Source organism: Thalassophryne amazonica, chromosome 5 (assembly GCF_902500255.1).
Source record: "Thalassophryne amazonica chromosome 5, fThaAma1.1, whole genome shotgun sequence".
Classification (NCBI taxonomy): Eukaryota; Metazoa; Chordata; class Actinopteri; order Batrachoidiformes; family Batrachoididae; genus Thalassophryne; species Thalassophryne amazonica.
Genome location: NC_047107.1, coordinates 10,379,369 through 10,404,165, shown reverse-complemented (window position 1 = coordinate 10,404,165; position 24,797 = coordinate 10,379,369). Strand labels below are relative to the sequence as shown.

Below are 24,797 nucleotides of genomic sequence, written 5' to 3'. Positions count from 1 at the left end.
GTGATTACTGATAAAAAATAATTACATTCGCAAGTATGCTTGCCATGTAGGCAGAGCATAGAGAGATGTGAGATAAATGTTGGTACATAGTGAGTTTGTGTATTTCTTTTGTATTTTTCGAATTTGTTGAATATGTACATTAATTATGTCTGTTTGTGCCTGCAGCTGGTGAACCACTGTTGAGGTCATTTGTGTAATCAACCTGTCCTTTGATTTATAAATCCATCTGTTGTGATGAAGTTTTAACTTTGTGCATTCAAATACAGTACCAATGTAATTTTATGCGTACATGGCAGTAAAAAGGGGTAAGACCTGTTCTTTAAAGGCATAGGCACCACTATAATTTTATTTATTAGCATTTAAAAAGGAAATTCATAATATGACATTCCCAATATGATCAAAATTCACATGGTCTAGAAAATAATTAATAAAAAGCTCCCCTGAAGGGGAAAATGTCAACAGAAAAGACAGCCTAGCGACCATAGATCATGTGGGGTCTTCCCCCAAGTTTCACAAAGGATGCTGGGAAACACACTGACACCCAATCAGAGTAGAGAGGCACAGTGACATCTGCTGGCTGGTCTCTCTCAGGCTGCTAATCCAACATGGTGGAAAACAGGCTGCACCTCCGTATAAATCTAACGCGTTTTCTTACATAGTATGTAACAGCTAGCAAGATATCAACACTTCTGAATCAAAAACTGTTTTTTTTTTTATGAGATAACACCTTTGAAGTGATTTAGAAGACATCTGACAGACGTCAGCATGCACGCCACGTGTACGTGCATCAGCCGAGGTCAAAGGTAACTTCCGGTCATTTCAAAAGCTGTGTGCCATGTATGTGCAGGCCCAGATCCAGACCGGTTTGGACCGATGCAGATGCATCGGTCAGATTTTTTTTACGCATCGTTCGTCATCGGTAAAAAAAAATCTTGAATAATCCCGAATAGTGCCGAACGTGTCCCCGCAGTGAACACAGCTTTTCGGTGGTTTTCATGTCAACCTATAGTCCGTACATTATACGGATTTTTCTGAGTTTCAGAGTCATACGGACGTACAAATAAAGTCGGATATTCAGGGTCTGGTCTGCAGCGGCTCTGTAATCAACCGTTTCTGCAGCGCGACTCCACTTTGAAGCCGTGAACCATTGAAGCAAGGCTTTGATCCACTAGCTCGTTGGTTCTTTGATTTGCTGCTCTTCAGAAACAGCAAGTCCGTTTCTTAACCCCTCTCAAAGCAATTAAAATACCGTGAGTCACTTTTGTGTGGATTAAAGTCACTAACTGGGACTCTTGTCTTGCAGTCAAGAAACGAGAATCGTCCTCCGTTATGTTGGCACAGCTCTAAATGCTGCTCCGCTCTCTGCCGAGACAGAGTCCGGTCGGAATTAATAACTTCAAAACAAATTGCCGCTTTAAATAAAATGACACCTCTTTCTAAACATTGTAATACAGACAAGAAACTACAATCAAGTAAAACATTTCTTTCCTCCCAAAATGAAACGTGCTGTATTTCTTTACAAATTACATCCTGAAGTGCAGCACAGCAGCTGTAAGAGCTCAACTTAGATATATGGAAAGACATTCATGCCAATAATGTCTGAAAGGAAATGTTTTGACACAAACTACAGATTTTGTTTATTCCTATTCATGTCCAGAGATCAAGGAGCCACCATGTAGAGTTTATTATGTCCAAAGTTTAAGGATCCAGTGACCAATTTCATATTTATTTACTTTAAGACTCAATAAAATGTTCAATTTCAATTCAGTCGGCTTATAAAGTGCCAAATCACAACAAAATTGAAATATACTAAAACAAATACATCACAATTGTTTTAGTATATTTAGTCATGGACATGATGAATATTATTACCTGCTGGACTGTTTCTAATTTTGATTGGTATCAATAGAAATTGTCTTCTGTGAACTGTCTGTATCTCAATCTATTATTATTAAGAATATATGCAGTCATATTTTTATTGATTTTATCAATTGAAAAAATCATATGTAGATTCAGGTATAATTGAAAGATTTTGGCAATAAATTTGATCCTGTTTACAGTCAATTTTTGTTATAGTGCTGTTTTTTAGGACATCATATTTATACAAATAAGAAGTGTTCACTATGGTCCATTAATTATAATAAATATATTAAAAGAAGTGTGAGAGTGTATGTTGCACAGGAATACAAGAATGAAGATTATTGAATAACAAGACACTTCATCACTGGGCAAAAACGCATCTGTCAGATTTTCACTCTGGATCCAGCCCTGTATGTGCACACACACGTCTTCCTGCAGACACCGTTCAAAGAACAATAACATATTCATTATGGAATTCCCCCCAGTTAAATATAGTCTCTTCATTAAAATGAGCTGTAATTTTGAAACAAAAATAACCTGACATTATCATTCATGGATTTCAGTAGAAACTAAATGTCAGTTTAGTGAAATTCAGGTGGCCCTGTAGGTTTAAGTTTATCAGTGTGTTTTTTCACTAGGCTACAAATGCAATTACCCCAACTCCCCCCCCCCCCCCCCCAAACCAATTAACTTCTCATGTGTAATAATTGTTTTAAAAATATTTAATTGCAAGGGTGTGTGTGTGTGTGTGTGTGTGTGTGTGTGTGTGTGTGTGTGTGTGTGTGTGTGTGTGTGTGTGTGTGTGTGTTTGGGGGGGGGGGGGGGTTGCAAGGAGGGCAATTATTTTGATAAGGGACAAAAAGAGAAACTGTCATGGTCCAGTGTTTGTTTTGTGTCCTATTTCTAGTTATTATTCCCTTAATTATGCCATGATGTTCTTAAGTTTTATCTGAGTGTGTTTTCTAATTATTGAGTATCTCTTTTGACAGTGATCTGTGTTTAATTCCTAAGTGCTCTGTTTATTTCCTGTCAAGTTCATAGTTAATTCTTTACCATTTTCTCTTGGTTTTTTTCATGTTCTCTGTTTGGTTCATGTCTGTTTTAGTCCATTTATGTTTCTTCCTGTTTTATTTTGACATTTTCTCTTGTTCCTTTTGTTAGCTTTCTTCTAGGGATCCTATGCACCTGTTGCCAGTGTTCTCTGATTACATCTTTGTGTATTTAAAGCCCTGTGTTTCACTTTGTCCTTGCCATAAGGTGTGCGTTTGTTTCTCGGCTTCTTGCCATTATTTCCTCGTGTTTCTTGTTTGATTTCCTGGTGACGGATTACACTGCCCTTTGAGTTTTCCTGACTTTACCTGCCAATTTGGACCATGTTACCTGGCCTGTGCCTGTGTACCACCTCCACTCTGATCCTGGTTTGAATAAACAACTGTGTTTTTTATGTAAATCTCTCTGTATCTCTGCACTGGGGTCTCCAGCTGTGCTGCAATTGTGACAAAAAACAGATTTGTAAAACGTGTTCTACATTAAAGCAAACAAACAGTTATTGACATTGTCAAAAAGTTGTAATTAACTTCAAATGTACATATGATAACTACAGATAAGAGTAGGAGGCAACTTAATAACCCATACTTTATGTTTTTAATTAGTGTTAGGTCATTCGGTAGACATTCTATTTGTACTATGACATCACAAAATCTTCTTGTGTCACTGTTTATTTTAATTATTAAGGTCAGTTATTTAAAATATGAGTTTGGCTAAATCAAAATAAATCATCTCAGGTTAGCTTTTTAGAAGGCTGGAGTTGAATTAAGAGATTTACATACTGTGTTAACACAAAACTGTGTTTTTATTGTGTTCACTTCAAATGTGACTCTGACATAAGACAGAGTAGATAACTATGTAATCAACTTAACATGTTGCTATTTTGGTTTGTTTTTGAGCTTTGCCCCAAATACAGACAGTGACTGCAAAACAAAACAAAAAAAAATGTTCTTAAAGTCCTTTGAGATGGAGAGGGGACTGGGAAAAGTTTAAACGAGGCTGCTATGTAGCCTCGACTTCAGTCTTTGTGTAACTCACCAAGACAGGTTGCAGCTTGACGGCCAAAGTGTACAGTATCCAGGCACACAGTACATTTGGCAGCTCTCATGTTGAGTCCCACTGTGAAGCGGTGAGCTGTGTTGTGCTGCACCCTCTCTCTGTCTCTCTGACTGTCCTTCAGGCGACGGCCGTACTCTGTGGACAGTCAGGAAACACACTGAGGACGTTCAGCTTCAACAGCACAAAATGTATCACAACGAAGATCACAGTGCAGCATGCTAAGGAGCCACAAAACTAATTCAGCAAACTCATACAGTAGTGTTCAGAATAATAGTAGTGCTATGTGACTAAAAAGATTAATCCAGGTTTTGAGTACATTTCTTATTGTTACATGGGAAACAAGGTACCAGTAGATTCAGTAGATTCTCACAAATCCAACAAGACCAAGCATTCATGATATGCACACTGTTAAGGCTATGAAATTGGGCTATTAGTAAAAAAAAAAGTAGAAAAGGGGGTGTTCACAATAATAGTAGTGTGGCATTCAGTCAGGGAGTTCGTCAATTTTGTGGAACAAACAGGTGTGAATCAGGTGTCCCCTATTCAAGGATGAAGCCAGCACCTGTTGAACATGCTTTTCTCTTTGAAAGCCTGAGGAAAATGGGACGTTCAAGACATTGTTCAGAAGAACAGCGTAGTTTGATTAAAAAGTTGATTGGAGAGGGGAAAACTTATACGCAGGTGCAAAATATTATAGGCTGTTCATCTACAATGATCTCCAATGCTTTAAAATGGACAAAAAACCAGAGACGCGTGGAAGAAAACGGAAAACAACCATCAAAATGGATAGAAGAATAACCAGAATGGCAAAGGCTCACCCATTGATCAGCTCCAGGATGATCAAAGACAGTCTGGAGTTACCTGTAAGTGCTGTGACAGTTAGAAGACGCCTGTGTGAAGCTAATTTATTTGCAAGGATCCCCTGCAAAGTCCCTCTGTTAAATAAAAGACATGTGCAGAAGAGGTTACAATTTGCCAAAGAACACATCAACTGGCCTAAAGAGAAATGGAGGAATATTTTGTGGACTGATGAGAGTAAAACTGTTCTTTTTGGGTCCAAGGGCCGCAGACAGTTTGTGAGACGACCCCCAAACTCTGAATTCAAGCCACAGTTCACAGTGAAGATAGTGAAGCATGGTGGTGCAAGCATCATGATATGGGCATGTTTCTCCTACTATGATGTTGGGCCTATATATTCCATACCAGGTATCATGGATCAGTTTGGATATGTCAAAATACTTGAAGAGGTCATGTTGCCTTATGCTGAAGAGGACATGCCCTTGAAATGGGTGTTTCAACAAGACAATGACCCCAAGCACACTAGTGTGTTCTCGTGTTCTTTGGCAAATTGTAACCTCTTCTGCACATGTCTTTTATTTAACAGAGGGACTTTTCGGGGGATTCTTGCAAATAAATTAGCTTCACACAGGCGTCTTCTAACTGTCACAGCACTTACAGATAATTCCAGACTGTCTTTAATCATCCTGGAGCTGATCAATGGGTGAGCCTTTGCCATTCTGGTTATTCTTCTATCCATTTTGATGGGTTTTTTTTCCGTTTTCTTCCACGCATCTCTGGATTTTTTTTTTTTTTTTTCCATTTTAAAGCATTGGAGATCATTGTAGATGAACAGCCTATAATATTTTGCACCTGCGTATACGTTTTCCCCTCTTCAATCAACTTTTTTATCAAACTACGCTGTTCTTCTGAACAATGTCTTGAACGTCCCATTTTCCTCAGGCTTTCAAAGAGAAAAGCATGTTCAACAGGTGCTGGCTTCATCCTTAAATAGGGGACACCTGAGTCACACCTGTTTGTTCCACAAAATTGACAAACTCACTTACTGAATGCCACATTACTATTATTGTGAACACCCCCTTTTCTACTTTTTTTTTACTAATAGCCCAATTTCATAGCCTTAAGAGTGTGCATATCATGAATGCTTGGTCTTGTTAGATTTTTGAGAATCTACTGAATCTACTGGTACCTTGTTTTCCATGTAACAATAAGAAATATATGTTGGGGAAAGTGTAGTGACACAGACCCACAACAGGGGGCGCATATGAACGGTCAATAAATGAGCCAAAAGGTAACAATTTAATGTTGTGAATGTGCACAACGATGATACAGACAATCACAGAATCTGACAGCAGTCAATACACCAAGGTGACGTGTGGGCAGGCTCGAGGATAGAAGACGTCTGTCCTGATAAGAGCCGGAACCACACAATTTCAACCGCCACAGAACCCAGAGAATACTGGAGCCGCCAAGTCCCGAATTCCCAGGTGATCACCCTCCCCGACTGTCGGATCTGGTACTGCTGGCGAGGAGCACAAACAGTGAGATGTGGGTGTGTGCACACACCCAGTAACAAAAACAGTCAGAAGGTGGAAAGTCACCTCCACCTCTAATCACACACACGTGCAGCTCCTGTCAACCACTTATCTGGTTGGGGGGTGAAGCGAAGCCATCGCTGATCACACCAAATGCCAATCCCACAGATAAGGAAACACTTACAGGAAAATGGCTGCAAAGAAGTTCAGACTGTTAGTCAATGTTTTCAGTTTAGCAGAGAATTACCTTCACAGGTAGATGATATCTCGGCAGCGAGGTGCAGATGACATCCGGCTTTTATGGAGTGATGAAATGATGGGTGGCAGCTGTCATGAGTTGATGTGTGACAGCTGTCACTCCCAGTTGTGTCCATGGCAGCAGCGCCCTCTCGTGCCTGAAGCCCGCACTTCAGGCAGGGCGCCCTCTGGTGGTGGGCCAGCAGTACCTCCTCTTCTGGCGGCCCACACAACAGGACCCCCCCCCTCAACGGGTGCGTCCTGGCGCCCGACCAGGCTTGTCCGGGTGACGTCGGTAGAAGTCGGCCAGGAGGTCGGGGTGCAGGATGAAGCTCCTCTTCACCCAGGAGCGTTCTTCAGGTCCATACCCCTCCCAGTCCACCAGATACTGAAACCCCCAGCCCTTCCGACGGACGTCCAGGAGCCTGCGAACCGTCCATGCAGGCTCCCCATCGATGATCCGGGCAGGAGGCGGCGCCGGTCCGGGAGCACAGAGGGGTGAGGTGTGGTGTGGCTTGATCCGGGAAACATGAAAAACCGGGTGGACCCGCAGTGAAGCTGGGAGCTGGAGCTTCACTGCGGCCGGACTGAGGACTTTGAGGATCTTGAATGGACCAATATACCTGTCCTTGAGTTTGGGTGAGTCCACTTGGAGGGGGATGTCCTTCGTTGAAAGCCACACCTCCTGCCCGGGCTGGTAAGCAGGGGCCAGGGAACGCCGGCGGTCTGCATGGGCCTTAGCCCTCGTCCGGGCCTTCAACAAGGCATAACGGGCGGTGCGCCACACCCGACGGCATCTTCGCAGGTGGGCCTGGACCGAGGGCACACCGACCTCTCCCTCCACCACGGGGAACAATGGGGGCTGGTACCCCAGACACACCTCAAATGGGGAGAGGCCGGTGGCAGAGGACACCTGGCTGTTATCGGCGTACTCGATCCAGGTCAGATGGTGACTCCAGGCCGACGGGTGCGCGGATGTAACACAGCGGAGGGCCTGTTCAAGTTCTTGGTTGGCTCGCTCTGCCTGTCCATTCGTCTGAGGGTGATACCCGGACGAGAGGCTCACGTTGGCCCCCAGTTCTCTGCAGAAACTCCTCCAAACCTGTGAGGAGAACTGAGGACCACGGTCCGAGACAATGTCAGTTGGTATCCCATGCAGACGTACGACGTGGTGGACCAGGAGGTCTGCTGTCTCCTGGGCCGTAGGGAGCTTCGGGAGGGCCACGAAGTGGGCCGCCTTGGAGAAACGGTCCACTATCGTGAAGATGGTCGTCATGCCCTGGGACGGCGGGAGGCCCGTGACAAAGTCCAGGCCAATGTGAAACCAGGGGCGACGAGGCACCGGAAGCGGTTGCAGAAGTCCTTGTGTCTTGGAGTGGTCGGCCTTGCCCCTGGCACAGGTGGTGCAGGCCTGGACATACTCCCGGACGTCGGCCTCTATGGACGCCCACCAGAAGCGCTGCCGGACAACTGCCACGGTCCTATGCACCCCTGGATGACAGGAGAGCTTGGACCCGTGACAGAAGTCCAAGACTGCAGCTCTGGCCTCTGGTGGCACGTATAAACGGTTCTTTGGTCCAGTTCCGGGGTCCGGGCTCCGTGCCAGGGCCTCCCGGACGGTCTTCTCCACGTCCCAGGTGAGGGTGGCCACGATAATGGACTCCGGAATGATGGGCTCCGGTGGATCTGACAGCTCAGTCTTGACCTCATCTTCATGCACCCGGGACAACGCATCCGATCTCTGGTTCTTGGTCCCGGGGCGGTAGGTGATTCGGAAGTCAAAATACCCGAAGAACAGTGACCAGCGGGCTTGCCTGGGGTTCAGCCGCTTGGCGGTCCTGATATACTCCAGGTTCCGATGGTCAGTGAAAACCGTGAACGGCACAGACGCTCCCTCCAACAGGTGTCGCCACTCCTCAAGAGCCTCTTTCACCGCAAGGAGTTCTCGATTGCCGACGTCATAGTTCCGTTCAGCTGGGGTCAACCTGCGAGAAAAGTAGGCACACGGGTGAAGAACCTTATCGGTCTCTCCGCTCTGGGATAGCATGGCTCCTATCCCTGAGTCAGAGGTGTCCACTTCAACCACGAACTGGCGGCTAGGGTCGGGCTGCACCAGAACTGGTGCAGACGAGAACCGGCGTTTCAACTCCTTGAACGCGGCTTCGCACCGATCCGACCAGGTGAAGGGGACTTTTGGAGAGGTCAGGGCTGTCAGGGGACTAACTACCTGACTGTAGCCCTTAATGAACCTCCTGTAGAAATTTGCGAAGCCGAGGAACTGTTGCAGCTTCCTACGGCTTGTTGGTTGGAGCCAATCTCTCACTGCCGCAACCTTGGCCGGATCAGGGGCGACGGAGTTGGAGGAGATGATGAACCCCAGGAAGGACAAAGAGGTGCGGTGAAACTCACACTTGTCACCCTTCACAAACAGTCAGTTCTCCAACAACTGCTGCAGGACCTGACGTACATGCTGGACATGAGTCTCAGGGTCCGGGGAAAAGATGAGTATGTCATCCAGATATACGAAGAAGAATCGGTGCAGGAAGTCCCTCAAGACGTCATTAACCAAAGCTTGGAACGTCGCGGGGGCATTAGTGAGGCCGAACGGCATGACCAGGTACTCAAAATGACCTAATGGGGTGTTGTTGTTTTGGGCAACTGTTTGTTGTGATTTGGCGCTATATAAAAAAAATTGATTGATTGATTGATTGATTGAATGCCGTCTTCCATTCGTCTCCCTTCCGGATCCGAACCAGGTGGTACGCATTCCTGAGGTACAGTTTGGTGAAAATTTGGGCTCCATGCAGGGGCGTGAACACTGAATCCAACAGGGGTAAAGGGTATCGATTACGAACCGTTATGTCGTTCAGCCCCCTGTAATCAATGCATGGACGGAGTCCGCCATCTTTCTTGCCCACAAAAAAGAAACCTGCACCCATCGGGGAGGTGGAATTCCGGATCAACCCGGCAGCTAATGAGTCCCGGATGTAGGTCTCCATTGATTCACGCTCGGGACGTGAGAGATTGTACAGCCTGCTGGACGGGAACTCAACGCCAGAGACCAAATCAATGGCACAATCGTACGGACGGCGCGGGGGAAGGGTGAGTGCCAGATCCTTGCTGAAGACATCAGCAAGATCGTGGTACTCAACCGGCACCGCCGTCAGATTGGGAGGGACTTTAACCTCCTCATTAGCGTTTACACTGGGAGGAACCGAGGATCCTAAACAATTCCGGTGGCAGGTTTCGCTCCACTGAGCCACAACCCCAGACGGCCAATCAATCCGGGGATTGTGTTTAATCATCCATGGGAAGCCCAAAATCACGCGGGAGGTAGAAGGAGTTTCAAAAAATTCAATCTCCTCCCGGTGATTCCCAGACACTACCAGGGTTACAGGTAGTGTCTTGTGTGTGATAAAAGGGAGACGAGTGCCATCTAGTGCTCGCACCTTCACTGGCAAAGAAAGCGCCACCAGAGGGAGCCCTACCTACCTTGCCCATCTGCTATCCAGCAGATTCCCTTCTGACCCCGTGTCCACCAGTGCTGGGGCTTGAAGGGTTAAATCCCCGCTCAGGATTGTAACTGGGAGTCGTGTTGAAAGATGTGTATGACCCATGTAAATGTTTTGACCCCCCCTCAGCCCAGTCTCTAAGGGCGGGCATTTGTGTTTTGACCATTTGGGGCAGACTCTCTGCTGATGCTCAGACAAAGCACTCCCCGCGGATCAGCCTCCTCTGTCTGAATGTGGCCCTGCTCGTGTCCCTAGCATCGTCAGCAGGGGGAGCTGTAGCCACACAGAGCGCTGTGGCTGTGGAGCGTGGGGAAGACGGCTCTCTTTCGGACCCGGGAGGAAGAGGGACAGCTTGTGCCTGACCACGCCCTTCGCCTCGCTCCCGTCAGCGTTCTTCTAACCGATTGTCCAATCGTATAACCAAATCGATAAGCTCAGCCAAATCCCGCGGTTCCTCCTTAGCCACCAGGTGCTCCTTCAGGACCGGCGCGGAGCACAGTCATATTCCAGCCGGATCTCGCAGCCGTGATGCGGAAGTCGACTGCATATTCGGCTGCACTCCGGCGCCCCTGTCTCATTGACAGCAGCACGGTAGACGCTGTTTTGCCTCTGTTGGGGTGATCAAAAACAGTTCTGAGCTCCCTCACAAACCCAGTATAAGAGGCAAGGAGCCGTGAACTTTGTTCCCAAAGCACTGTAGCCCAAGCGCGTGCCTTACCTCGAAGCAAATTAATCACGTAAGCCACCTTACTGGCGTCAGACACGTACATCACGGGACACTGTGCAAAGACGAGCGAACACTGCATAAGAAAGTCCGCGCACGTCTCCACACAACCTCCATACGGCTCTGGGGAGCTTATGTATGCTTCAGGGGATGGTGGGGGGGGTTGTTGAATGACCAGTGGAATGTCTGTATTCGGCACCGGGTCGGCAGGAGGAGGAGCTGCAGCAGCGCCCTGAGCGTGCGCTTCCACCTGCGCGGTGAGAGCCTCCATCCTGCGATTAAGGATGAGGTTTTGCTCGGTCATCAGGTCCATCCGAGCGGTAAAGGCAGTGAGGATGTGCTGCAACTCACCAATCACGCCTCCAGCCGACGCCTGTGCACCCTGCTCTTCCATTGGCTGTCCAACAGATGGTTGACGCCCCTCGGGATCCATGACGTTGGCCGAGATATCCTGTTGGGGAAAGTGTCGTGACACGGACCCACAACAGGGGGCGCAAATGAACGGTCAATAGATGAGCCAAAAGGTAACAATTTAATGTTGTGAATGTGCACAACAATGATACAGACAATCACAGAATCTGACAGCAGTCAATACACCAAGGTGACGTGTGGGCAGGCTCGAGGATAGAAGACGTCTGTCCTGATAAAAGCCAGAACCACACGATTTCCACCACCACAGAACCCGGAGAATACTGGAGCCGCCAAGTCCCGAATTCCCAGGTGATCACCGTCCCCGACTGTCGGATCTGGTACTGCTGGCGAGGAGCACAAACAGTGAGATGTGGGTGTGTGCACACACCCAGTAACAAAAACAGTCAGAAGGTGGAAAGTCACCTCCACCTCTAATCACACACATGTGCAGCTCCTGTCAACCACTTATCTGGTTGGGGGGTGAAGCGAAGCCGTCACTGATCACACCAAACGCCAATCCCACAGATAAGGAAACACTTACAGGAAAACGGCTGCAAAGAAGTTTAGACTGTTAGTCAATGTTTTCAGTTTAGCAGAGAATTACCTTCACAGGTAGATGATATCTCGTCAGCGAGGTGGAGATGACATCCGGCTTTTATGGAGTGATGAAATGATGGGTGACAGCTGTCATGAGTTGATGTGTGACAGCTGTCACTCCCAGTTGTGTCCGTGGCGGCAGCGCCCTCTCGTGCCTGAAGCCCGCACTTCAGGCAGGGCGCCCTCTGGTGGTGGGCCAGCAGTACCTCCTCTTCTGGCGGCCCACACAACAATATACTCAAAACCTGGATTAATCTTTTTAGTCACATAGCACGACTATTATTCTGAACACTACTATACGAGTATGCACAGAGATATTCTTGCTCTCCACATAAAGTAAGTGTGTGCACCACCTTGCATGTTTGTGAATCAGAATCACTCTAAACTAGCTTTATCGATTACATCTGCATACTGCCACGCCTCTGTTTCTCTGGGCAAGGGCATCCATTTGGTCTTTCATGATGAGCGCACTGTGCAGAACAAATGTAAGAAGATGACTTATGAATTAGAAATTGACCCAAAAGGTGAAAAAAAACACAACAATTGCAAACTGAAATACCTGCGCTGGACATGAAAGTCAGTAAATGTAATTTTCTGTAGCGTGTCCGCTGCAGTCACCTTCATTTTCTATACACACTTTTTCAAATTAAGGATCATGGGGGGCCTACCCCAGCAGTCATCAGGCCAGAGGCAGAGTACACCCTGGACAGGACGCCAGTCTGTCGCAGGGCCACATAGAGGCAGACAAACACATTCACATCTGCACAATATCAATTAAAGTTCCCAGTTCACCGAAGCTGTGTGTTGTCATTTTTTACTAAAGACAAGTAATGTGCTAACAACACACATATTATGATGATGTGCAAATATCAGAAGATGATTATGTTTTGTATTACTGATAATATGTAACAGTTGTTTAGAAGAATAACTATATGCACAGACTAGTTAACAGCATTTAGAAAAACACACCTGATATATTCAAATGTTGTATGCAAAAACATACGATGTGTGAAAAATGTATGCTGTTTTTTAAAACTACCATGAGACAAAGTAAAATTAAGGGTGAAAATTTAAGTAAAGAACTTAATTTTTTAAAAAGGAAAATTGAATTAAATCAAACATACCAGTGGAAATTTATGATGATTTGGGGGTTTTTTTGTTTGTTTGTTTTAATTTTAGATCAAAGAAAGCTCTGACAGATGGCTGAAGCAGGAAGAAAAAATAAAATAAGACTTGCACCTGAATGGTGAATTTCCATGACCCAGAGATGAACTCACAAGACATGGGTACTTTCCCGAAAATTCATCTCACCAAACCCGAATAATTCCCCCCAAATTATCATATCATCCACAGGTGTTTTCAATCAATCAATCAATCAATTTTTTTATATAGCGCCAAATCACAACAAACAGTTGCCCCAAGGCGCTTTATATTGTAAGGCAAGGCCATACAATAATTATGTAAAACCCCAACGGTCAAAACGACCCCCTGTGAGCAAGCACTTGGCTACAGTGGGAAGGAAAAACTCCCTTTTAACAGGAAGAAACCTCCAGCAGAACCAGGCTCAGGGAGGGGCAGTCTTCTGCTGGGACTGGTTGGGGCTGAGGGAGAGAACCAGGAAAAAGACATGCTGTGGAGGGGAGCAGAGATCGATCACTAATGATTAAATGCAGAGTGGTGCATACAGAGCAAAAAGAGAAAGAAACAGTGCATCATGGGAACCCCCCCAGCAGTCTACGTCTATAGCAGCATAACTAAGGGATGGTTCAGGGTCACCTGATCCAGCCCTAACTATAAGCTTTAGCAAAAGGAAAGTTTTAAGCCTAATCTTAAAAGTAGAGAGGGTGTCTGTCTCCCTGATCTGAATTGGAAGCTGGTTCCACAGGAGAGGAGCCTGAAAGCTGAAGGCTCTGCCTCCCATTCTACTCTTACAAACCCTAGGAACTACAAGTAAGCCTGCAGTCTGAGAGCGAAGCGCTCTATTGGGGTGATATGGTACTACGAGGTCCCTAAGATAAGATGGGACCTGATTATTCAAAACCTTATAAGTAAGAAGAATAATTTTAAATTCTATTCTAGAATTAACAAGAAGCCAATGAAGAGAGGCCAATATGGGTGAGATATGCTCTCTCCTTCTAGTCCCCGTCAGTACTCTAGCTGCAGCATTTTGAATTAACTGAAGGCTTTTTAGGGAACTTTTAAGACAACCTGATAATAATGAATTACAATAGTCCAGCCTAGAGGAAATAAATGCATGAATTAGTTTTTCAGCATCACTCTGAGACAAGACCTTTCTGATTTTAGAGATATTGCGTAAATGCAAAAAAGCAGTCCTACATATTTGTTTAATATGCGCTTTGAATGACATATCCTGATCAAAAATGACTCCAAGATTTCTCACAGTATTACTAGAGGTCAGGGTAATGCCATCCAGAGTAAGGATCTGGTTAGACACCATGTTTCTAAGATTTGTGGGGCCAAGTACAATAACTTCAGTTTTATCTGAGTTTAAAAGCAGGAAATTAGAGGTCATCCATGTCTTTATGTCTGTAAGACAATCCTGAAGTTTAGCTAATTGGTGTGTGTCCTCTGGCTTCATGGATAGATAAAGCTGGGTATCATCTGCGTAACAATGAAAATTTAAGCAATACCGTCTAATAATACTGCCTAAGGGAAGCATGTATAAAGTGAATAAAATTGGTCCTAGCACAGAACCTTGTGGAACTCCATAATTAACTTTAGTCTGTGAAGAAGATTCCTCATTTACATGAACAAATTGTAATCTATTAGACAAATATGATTCAAACCACCGCAGCGCAGTGCCTTTAATACCTATGGCATGCTCTAATCTCTGTAATAAAATTTTATGGTCAACAGTATCAAAAGCAGCACTGAGGTCTAACAGAACAAGCACAGAGATGAGTCCACTGTCCGAGGCCATAAGAAGATCATTTGTAACCTTCACTAATGCTGTTTCTGTACTATGATGAATTCTAAAACCTGACTGAAACTCTTCAAATAGACCATTCCTCTGCAGATGATCAGTTAGCTGTTTTACAACTACCCTTTCAAGAATTTTTGAGAGAAAAGGAAGGTTGGAGATTGGCCTATAATTAGCTAAGATAGCTGGGTCAAGTGATGGCTTTTTAAGTAATGGTTTAATTACTGCCACCTTAAAAGCCTGTGGTACATAGCCAACTAACAAAGATAGATTGATCATATTTAAGATCAAAGCATTAAATAATGGTAGGGCTTCCTTGAGCAGCCTGGTAGGAATGGGGTCTAATAAACATGTTGATGGTTTGGATGAAGTAACTAATGAAAATAACTCAGACAGAACAATCAGAGAGAAAGAGTCTAACCAAATACCGGCATCACTGAAAGCAGCCAAAGATAACGATATGTCTTTGGGATGGTTATGAGTAATTTTTTCTCTAATAGTTAAAATTTTGTTAGCAAAGAAAGTCATGAAGTCATTACTAGTTAAAGTTAATGGAATACTCAGCTCAATAGAGCTCTGACTCTTTGTCAGCCTGGCTACAGTGCTGAAAAGAAACCTGGGGTTGTTCTTATTTTCTTCAATTAGTGATGAGTAGAAAGATGTCCTAGCTTTACTGAGGGCTTTTTTATAGAGCAACAGACTCTTTTTCCAGGCTAAGTGAAGATCTTCTAAATTAGTGAGACGCCATTTCCTCTCCAACTTACGGGTTATCTGCTTTAAGCTACGAGTTTGTGAGTTATACCACGGAGTCAGACACTTCTGATTTAAAGCTCTCTTTTTCAGAGGAGCTACAGCATCCAAAGTTGTCTTCAATGAGGATGTAAAACTATTGACGAGATACTCTATCTCCCTTACAGAGTTTAGGTAGCTACTCTGCACTGTGTTGGTATATGGCATTAGAGAACATAAAGAAGGAATCATATCCTTAAACCTAGTTACAGCGCTTTCTGAAAGACTTCTAGTGTAATGAAACTTATTCCCCACTGCTGGGTAGTCCATCAGAGTAAATGTAAATGTTATTAAGAAATGATCAGACAGAAGGGAGTTTTCAGGGAATACTGTTAAGTCTTCTATTTCCATACCATAAGTCAGAACAAGATCTAAGATATGATTAAGCAGAAGCACAACCTGTCTTTTTCCTGGTTCTCTCCCTCAGCCCCAACCAGTCCCAGCAGCAGTGGGTGGACTCATTTACTTTTTGAGCAAAGCCAATAGAGTCTAATAATAGATTAAATGCAGTGTTGAGGCTGTCATTCTCAGCATCTGTGTGGATGTTAAAATCACCCACTATAATTATCTTATCTGAGCTAAGCACTAAGTCAGACAAAAGGTCTGAAAATTCACAGAGAAACTCACAGTAACGACCAGGTGGACGATAGATAATAACAAATAAAACTGGTTTTTGGGACTTCCAATTTGGATGGACAAGACTAAGAGACAAGCTTTCAAATGAATTAAAGCTCTGTCTGGGTTTTTGATTAATTAATAAGCTGGAATGGAAGATTGCTGCTAATCCTCCGCCCCGGCCCGGTGGAATAGACCGGTTTTCACTGGTCTTTTCAACAATTCAGTGTTACAACCAAAACTGTGATACATACACTTTTCTTTCCTGTATATTTGACATCCTTGACCATGAAAACATACCACTAGAACTTGGAATCACTTTTCTGTCTTTATTAGTTGAAAAGTTATTGTATAAAAACGATTTTTCAGTAATGGCGGTTTTCTTCTGGATATAGCTCCATAACATTTGAAGCTACATCAAATCTGATGACACCTTACTGAATCAGTACAGATTCAGCTACAATTTGGTGTTAGTTGTGCATCTCTAGCTTCATTTGTCACCTCACACTGACACATTTTCTATTTTCCCTATTTTTTTGCATATTCTGGATCACCAGATCCGGAATCCGGATCCGATCATCACCAAACTTTGTTGTTTGATAGAACATTTGACTATGTTACACCTTACTTTTTTCCAAGCCTTTCTGCCTTGTTTTTGTGGAGTTAGAAACTAGAATGTCAAAATTCCCCCTATCCCGCAATGGTGAAGAATCCTTTAAATAATTCCTGGATCTGGATCGTGATCCGGATCACCACTAAAATTTAATCACTTGTTCCTCTTGTCATTTCCAACCACTCTACAAAATTTCATCAAAATCCGTTCACAACTTTTTGAGTTATCCTGCTGACAGACAGACAAACAAACAAATGCGACCAAAAACATAACCTCCTTGGCGGAGGTAAAAATAACATTGCTGTGTTCACAAGTAATTAGAATAAACAAAATGATTTTATAAACCCCACATACCATTTAACATCCTACCGATTAATTAATTATATTCAGCTACAGAAGCCAATTTAATGTATCTAGAAATTGTTGTTGAAATTTTAGGTCAATAAACAACTTAATGAAAGTTAAAGTTATTACACTATGGAATGAAAATTCTCATATTCTACACTGTAAACTCAGTGAACAAACTCAACTGTAAAAGGCCATGAGCCACCATGGTCCCGCATGCCCCCCCGCCACAACCTGATACATTTGGTATCATGAGGAAGCTTAACAGGATGGTTAATGACAGTGTAGTAATGCAACATTGTCATACGTCATAGTGACGCCCAGTATTTTTACTGTTACCAGTTATTTTTGTATTCTAGACATCCTTAGCTTTCTAACAAAACCAAATTTATAGGTTTGTTGGTGGTGGGGGGGATGTGGGGTGGTCATGCGGAACCATGCTGGCCCATGGCCTAGTTGAAGATTTTTATGATCACAATAAATAGTGCGGCTGGAAGGGTGTCAATTTGATGGTTATTTAAAACAGCTGGTCAATGGATGAGTAAATTAAATTATTGACTTTATGTATATTAAATTGCACCCAGTCTGCTCTGTGTGAACGTGATCCTGTCAAATCTCAGAAGTTAAACAGAGTAGGTCCAGATTAGTACTTGGCCGGATGACGACTTGGCTGTGTGTGTTTCACCAGGTAGAACTGGAGTTTGTCAGTGACTGACCTTGAGAAGGAGGTAGAAAGTACAGCCAAGGAAGAAACAGTGGTGATTGGAACAGACGTCACTAGACATGCTGATGAAGGGAACAGAGGTGATGAGGAGGTGATGGGTAAATACATTATCAAGGAGAGGAATGTGGAAGGGCAGGTGAAAAAAAGGATGTATATGGCTGTGTTGAACACTTATTTTAAGAAAACAAAGGAACACAGGATAACATATAAGAGTGGAGGAAGGTGCATGCAGGAGGACTATGACCTTCACACGAGATGCAACCTGAATCTATACAGAGTGAATCAGGAAGTGCAACAGATTAGTGAGGACAACTATCAAGATGATTAAGAGCAGAGTAGTAGCTGGTTCAGATGACATACAAGTGGACACATACAGATCCTTAGGAGACATGGCAGTGGGGGGGGGGGGGGGGGGGGTGTTTCTTTTCTGATAGTTTTGAATCTGAGAAGTCGCTTGAGGGTTGAACAAAATTATTTGTGCCAGTTTTTAAGAATAAGGGTGTGCAGAGTTGCAGTAACTACAAATGCAGATTGTCAGATCGAATGAAGATTAGTAGAAGCAAGGTTGAGAGTGGAGGTAATGATCTGTGAGCAGCAATATGGCTTCCTGCTGAGAAAGCCTGAAGTTGGAGAAGGCCACATGGAGATGCATTTTGTGTTTGCGTATTTAGAAACAGCTTATGATAGTGTGCCAAGAGAAGAATTGTGGTATTGCATCCGGAAGTCTGGAATGGCAGAGAAGTATTTGAGGGTGGTGCAGGATATGTAGAAGCATAGTGTGACAGTGGTGAAATGTGCGATTGGAATGACAGACGTATTCAAAGTGAAGGTGGAATTACACCAAGAATCAACTCTGAGTCCTCTCTTGCTTGCAATGGTGATGGACAGTTTGGCTAATGAGATCAGACAGGTGTCTCCATGGACTATGATGTTTGCAGATGACATTGTGATCTGTAATGAAAGTAGAGAACAGGTTGAGTCTAGCCTGGAAATGTGGAAACATGCTCTGGAGAGCAGGGGAACATTCTCTGTGATCTGTCCGTGCAGTGTCAGAGCAGGGAGCTTTGGATTGATCTCAATGGATGGAGACTGTTGCAGGGCCTGTGTTTTCTTCAGGTTCTTACCAGAATTGCAGTAGACAATTGATCTTGGAGAAGCCTCAAGATCTTTCTGACTTTCTCTGGACAGCACATTTTGCTCAGAATCTTCCACAAAAGTGTGTGTGACAAGCTGTAAAATGCCTTTGTCAAGTCAATAAAACCAGCTGCTTAAGTTCCTTTGTTGGCAAGGAAGGTTTACTGACCTTGTCTTTATAGATGATGCTGTGATATTTGCAGAATCAATGAGTACTGTACTCAGTACTGTAAGCCATACTGAGATAAGTGATAAATGGACTGCATTTATATAGCACTTCTCCATCTGCATCAGGCGATCAAAGTGCTTTACAGTAATGCCTCACATTCACCCTGATTTCAGGGTGCTGCCATACAAGGCGCTCACAACACACCGGGAGCAACTAGGGGATTAAAGACCTTGCCCAAGGGCCCTTAGTGATTTTCCAGTTAGGCTGGGATTTGAACAGAGGATCCTCTGGTTTCAAGTCCAATGCTTACCCACTAGGCCATCACCTCCCCTAATGATAAGAAGTATCACTTGTTAAGATGAGGAGTATCGCCTGTTAAGATGAGGAGTATCACTTGTTAAGATGAGGATTATGGCTTGTTAAGATGAGAAGTACTGCTTGTTAAGTTGAGGAGTATCAACTCTTAAGATGAGGAGTATCACCTCTTAAGATGAGGAGTATCACCTCTTAAGATGAGGAGTATCACCGGTTAAGATAAGGAGTATCACCTGGTAAGATGAGGAGTATCAGCTATTAAGATGACAAGTCTTACTTGTTAAGTTGAAGAGTATCGCCTGTTAAGATGAGGAGTATCACCTGTTAAGATGAGGACTATCACTTGTTAAGATGAGGAGTATCACTCGTTAAGATGAGAAGTATTGCTTGGTAGGATGAGGAGTATCACTTGTTAAGATGAGGAGCATCACCTGTTAAGATGAGGAGTATGGCTTGTTAAGATGAGAAGTTTTGCTTGTTAAGTTGAGGAGTATCACCTCTTAAGATGAGGCGTATCACCTGATAAGATGAGGCGTATCACCTGATAAGATGATGAGTATCGCTTGTTAAGATGAGAAGTATTGCTTGTTAAGTTGAGGAGTATCACCTGTTAAGATGAGAAGTATCACTTGTTAAGTTTAGGAGTATCACTTGTTAAGATGAGGCGTATCACTTGTTAAGATGAGAAGTATTGCTTGTTAAGATGAGGAGTATCACTTGTTAAGATGAGGAGTATCATTTGTTAAGATGAGGAGTATCACCTGTTAAGATGAGAAGTATTACTTGTTAAGTTGAGGAGTATCACCTGTTAAGATGAGGAGTATCACCTGATAAGATGAGAAGGATTACTTGTTAAGATTAGGAGTATCACTTGTTAAGATGAGAAGTATCACCTGGTAAGAAGAGGAGTATAATTTGTTAAGATGAGGAGTATCACCTGTTAAGATTAGAAGTATTACTTGTTAAGTTGAGGAGTATCACCTGTTAAGATGAGAAGTATCCCTTGTTAAGTTGAGGAGTATCACTTGTTAAGTTGAGGAGTATCACTTGTTAAGATGAGGAGTATCGCTTGTTAAGATGAGAAGTATCACTTGTTAAGATGAGGAGTATCACTTGTTATGATGAGGCGTATCGCTTGTTAAGATGAGAAGTATTGCTTGTCAAAATGAGGAGTATCACTTGTTAAGTTGAGGAGTATCACCTGTTAAGTTGAGGAGTATCACCTGTTAAGATGAGGAGTATCACCTGTTAAGATGAGGAGTGTCACTTGTTAAGATGAGAAGTATCACTTGTTAAGATGAGGAGTATCACTTGTTAAGATGAGGAGTATCACTTGTTAAGATGAGGCGTATCACTTGTTAAGATGAGAAGTATTGCTTGTCAAAATGAGGAGTATCACTTGTTAAGTTGAGGAGTATCATCTGTTAAGTTGAGGAGTATCACCTGTTAAGATGAGGAGTATCACTTGTTAAGATGAGGAGTATCACTTGTTAAGATGAGGCATATCGCTTGTTAAATGAGGAGTATCACTTGTTAAGATGAGGAGAATCACCTGTTAAGTTGAGGAGTATCACCTGTTAAGATGAGGATTATCACTTGTTAAGATGAGGAGTATCACCTGTTAAGATGATAAGTATTGCTTGTTAAGTTGAGGAGTATCACCTCTTAAGATGAGGAGTATCACCTGTTAAGATGAAGAGTATCACCTGTTAAGATGTGGAGTATCGCTTGTTAAGATGAGAAGTATTGCTTGTTAAGTTGAGGAGTATCACCTCTTAAGATGAGGAGTATCACCTGTTAAGATGAGGAGTATCACCTGTTAAGATGAGAAGTATTACTTGTGTGACTGTGAGGAGGAAGCGTAACCCTAAACAGAAGCCCCGTGTACACCACCAACCCATTCACATTTCTAACCGTTTTTCCCCACTCGGCGACACACCCACCGAGGATCAAACTCTGGTTATTGGCGACTCTGTTTTGAGAAATGTGAAGTTAGCGACACCAGCAACCATAGTCAATTGTCTTCCGGGGGCCAGAGCAGGCGACATTGAAGGAAATTTGAAACTGCTGGCTAAGGCTAAGCGTAAATTTGGTAAGATTGTAATTCACGTCGGCAGTAATGACACCCGGTTACGCCAATCGGAGGTCACTAAAATTAACATTAAATCGGTGTGTAACTTTGCAAAAACAATGTCGGACTCTGTAGTTTTCTCTGGGCCCCTCCCCAATCGGACCGGGAGTAACATGTTTAGCCGCATGTTCTCCTTGAATTGCTGGCTGGCTGAGTGGTGTCCAAAAAATGAGGTGGGCTTCATAGATAATTGGCAAAGCTTCTGGGGAAAACCTGGTCTTGTTAGGAGAGACGGCATCCATCCCACTTTGGATGGAGCAGCTCTCATTTCTAGAAATCTGGCCAATTTTCTTAAATCCTCCAAACTGTGACTATCCAGGGTTGGGACCAGGAAGCAGAGTTGTAGTCTTACACACCTCTCTGCAGCTTCTCTCCCCCTGCCATCCCCTCATTACCCCATCCCCGTAGAGACGGTGCCTGCTCCCAGACCACCAATAACCAGCAAAAATCTATTTAAGCATAAAAATTCAAAAAGAAAAAATAATATAGCACCTTCAACTGCACCACAGACTAAAACAGTTAAATGTGGTCTATTAACCATTAGGTCTCTCTCTTCTAAGTCCCTGTTAGTAAATGATATAATAATTGATCAACATATTGATTTATTCTGCCTTACAGAAACCTGGTTACAGCAGGATGAATATGTTAGTTTAAATGAGTCAACACCCCCGAGTCACACTAACTGCCAGAATGCTCGTAGCACGGGCCGAGGCGGAGGATTAGCAGCAATCTTCCATTCCAGCTTATTAATTAATCAAAAACCCAGACAGAGCTTTAATTCATTTGAAAGCTTGACTCTTAGTCTTGTCCATCCAAATTGGAAGTCCCAAAAACCAGTTTTATTTGTTGTTATCTATCGTCCTCCTGGTCATTACTGTGAGTTTCTCTGTGAATTTTCAGAACTTTTGTCTGACTTAGTGCTTAGCTCAGATAAGATAATTATAGTGGGCGATTTTAACATCCACACAGATGCTGAGAATGACAGCCTCAACACTGCATTTAATCTATTATTAGACTCAATTGGCTTTGCTCAAAATGTAAATGAGTCCACCCACCACTTTAATCATATCTTAGATCTTGTTCTGACTTATGGTATGGAAATAGAAGACTTAACAGTATTCCCTGAAAACTCCCTTCTGTCTGATCATTTCTTAATAACATTTACATTTACTCTGATGGACTACCCAGCAGTGGGGAATAAGTTTCATTACACTAGAAGTCTTTCAGAAAGCGCTGTAACTAGGTTTAAGGATATGTTTCCTTCTTTATGTTCCCTAATGCCATATACCAACACAGTGCAGAGTAGCTACCTAAACTCTGTAAGTGAGATAGAGTATCTCATCAATAGTTTTACATCCTCATTGAAGACAACTTTGGATGCTGTAGCTCCTCTGAAAAAGAGAGCTTTAAATCAGAAGTGCCTGACTCCGTGGTATAACTCACAAACTCGCAGCTTAAAGCAGATAACCCGTAAGTTGGAGAGGAAATGGCGTCTCACTAATTTAGAAGATCTTCACTTAACCTGGAAAAAGAGTCTGTTGCTCTATAAAAAAAAGCCCTCCGTAAAGCTAGGACATCTTACTACTCATCACTAATTGAAGAAAATAAGAACAACCCCAGGTTTCTTTTCAGCACTGTAGCCAGGCTGACAAAGAGTCAGAGCTCTATTGAGCCGAGTATTCCTTTAACTTTAACTAGTAATGACTTCATGACTTTCTTTGCTAATAAAATTTTAACTATTAGAGAAAAAATTACTCATAACCATCCCAAAGACTTATCGTTATCTTTGGCTGCTTTCAGTGATGCCGGTATTTGGTTAGACTCTTTCTCTCAGATTGTTCTGTCTGAGTTATTTTCATTAGTTACTTCATCCAAACCATCAACATGTCTATTGGACCCCATTCCTACCAGGCTGCTCAAGGAAGCCCTACCATTATTTAATGCTTCGATCTTAAATATGATCAATCTATCTTTATTAGTTGGCTATGTACCACAGGCTTTTAAGGTGGCAGTAATTAAACCATTACTTAAAAAGCCATCACTTGACTCAGCTATCTTAGCTAATTATAGGCCAATCTCCAACCTTCCTTTTCTCTCAAAAATTCTTGAAAGGGTAGTTGTAAAACAGCTAACTGATCATCTGCAGAGGAATGGTCTATTTGAAGAGTTTCAGTCAGGTTTTAGAATTCATCATAGTACAGAAACAGCATTAGTGAAGGTTACAAATGATCTTCTTATGGCCTCAGACAGTGGACTCATCTCTGTGCTTGTTCTGTTAGACCTCAGTGCTGCTTTTGATACTGTTGACTATAAAATGTTATTACAGAGATTAGAGCATGCCATAGGTATTAAAGGCACTGCACTGCGGTGGTTTGAATCATATTTATCTAATAGATTACAATTTGTTCATGTAAATGGGGAATCTTCTTCAAAGACTAAGGTTAATTATGGAGTTCCACAAGGTTCTGTGCTAGGACCAATTTTATTCACTTTATACATGCTTCCTTTAGGCAGTATTATTAGACGGCATTGCTTAAATTTTCATTGTTACGCAGATGATACCCAGCTTTATCTATCCATGAAGCCAGAGGACACACATCAATTAGCTAAACTGCAGGATTGTCTTACAGACATAAAGACATGGATGACCTCTAATTTCCTGCTTTTAAACTCAGATAAAACTGAAGTTATTGTACTTGGCCCCACAAATCTTAGAAACATGGTGTCTAACCAGATCCTTACTCTGGATGGCATTACCCTGACCTCTAGTAATACTGTGAGAAATCTTGGAGTCATTTTTGATCAGGATATGTCATTCAAAGCGCATATTAAACAAATATGTAAGACTGCTTTTTTGCATTTACGCAATATCTCTAAAATTAGAAAGGTCTTGTCTCAGAGCGATGCTGAAAAACTAATTCATGCATTTATTTCCTCTAGGCTGGACTATTGTAATTCATTATTATCAAGTTGTCCTAAAAGTTCCCTGAAAAGCCTTCAGTTAATTCAAAATGCTGCAGCTAGAGTACTGACGGGGACTAGAAGGAGAGAGCATATCTCACCCATATTGGCCTCTCTTCATTGCCTTCCTGTTAATTCTAGAATAGAATTTAAAATTCTTCTTCTTACTTATAAGGTTTTGAATAATCAGGTCCCTTCTTATCTTAGGGACCTCATAGTACCATATCACCCCAATAGAGCGCTTCACTCTCAGACTGCAGGCTTACTTGTAGTTCCTAGG

At 43.0% G+C, this 24,797-nt stretch overlaps 1 protein-coding gene across 3 annotated transcripts in view; it reads right to left on the bottom strand.

Annotated features, from left to right (window-relative positions):
* The window catches only part of LOC117510099 (citron Rho-interacting kinase), a 582,117-nt gene that overhangs the window by 193,630 nt on the left and 363,690 nt on the right, over positions 1-24,797 (bottom strand). For all 3 annotated transcript variants that reach the window (XM_034169719.1, XM_034169717.1, XM_034169718.1), the window contains one exon: positions 3,946-4,101. In XM_034169719.1, the coding sequence (XP_034025610.1) occupies positions 3,946-4,101 (156 nt within the window). The remainder of the gene's footprint in view (positions 1-3,945; positions 4,102-24,797) is intronic.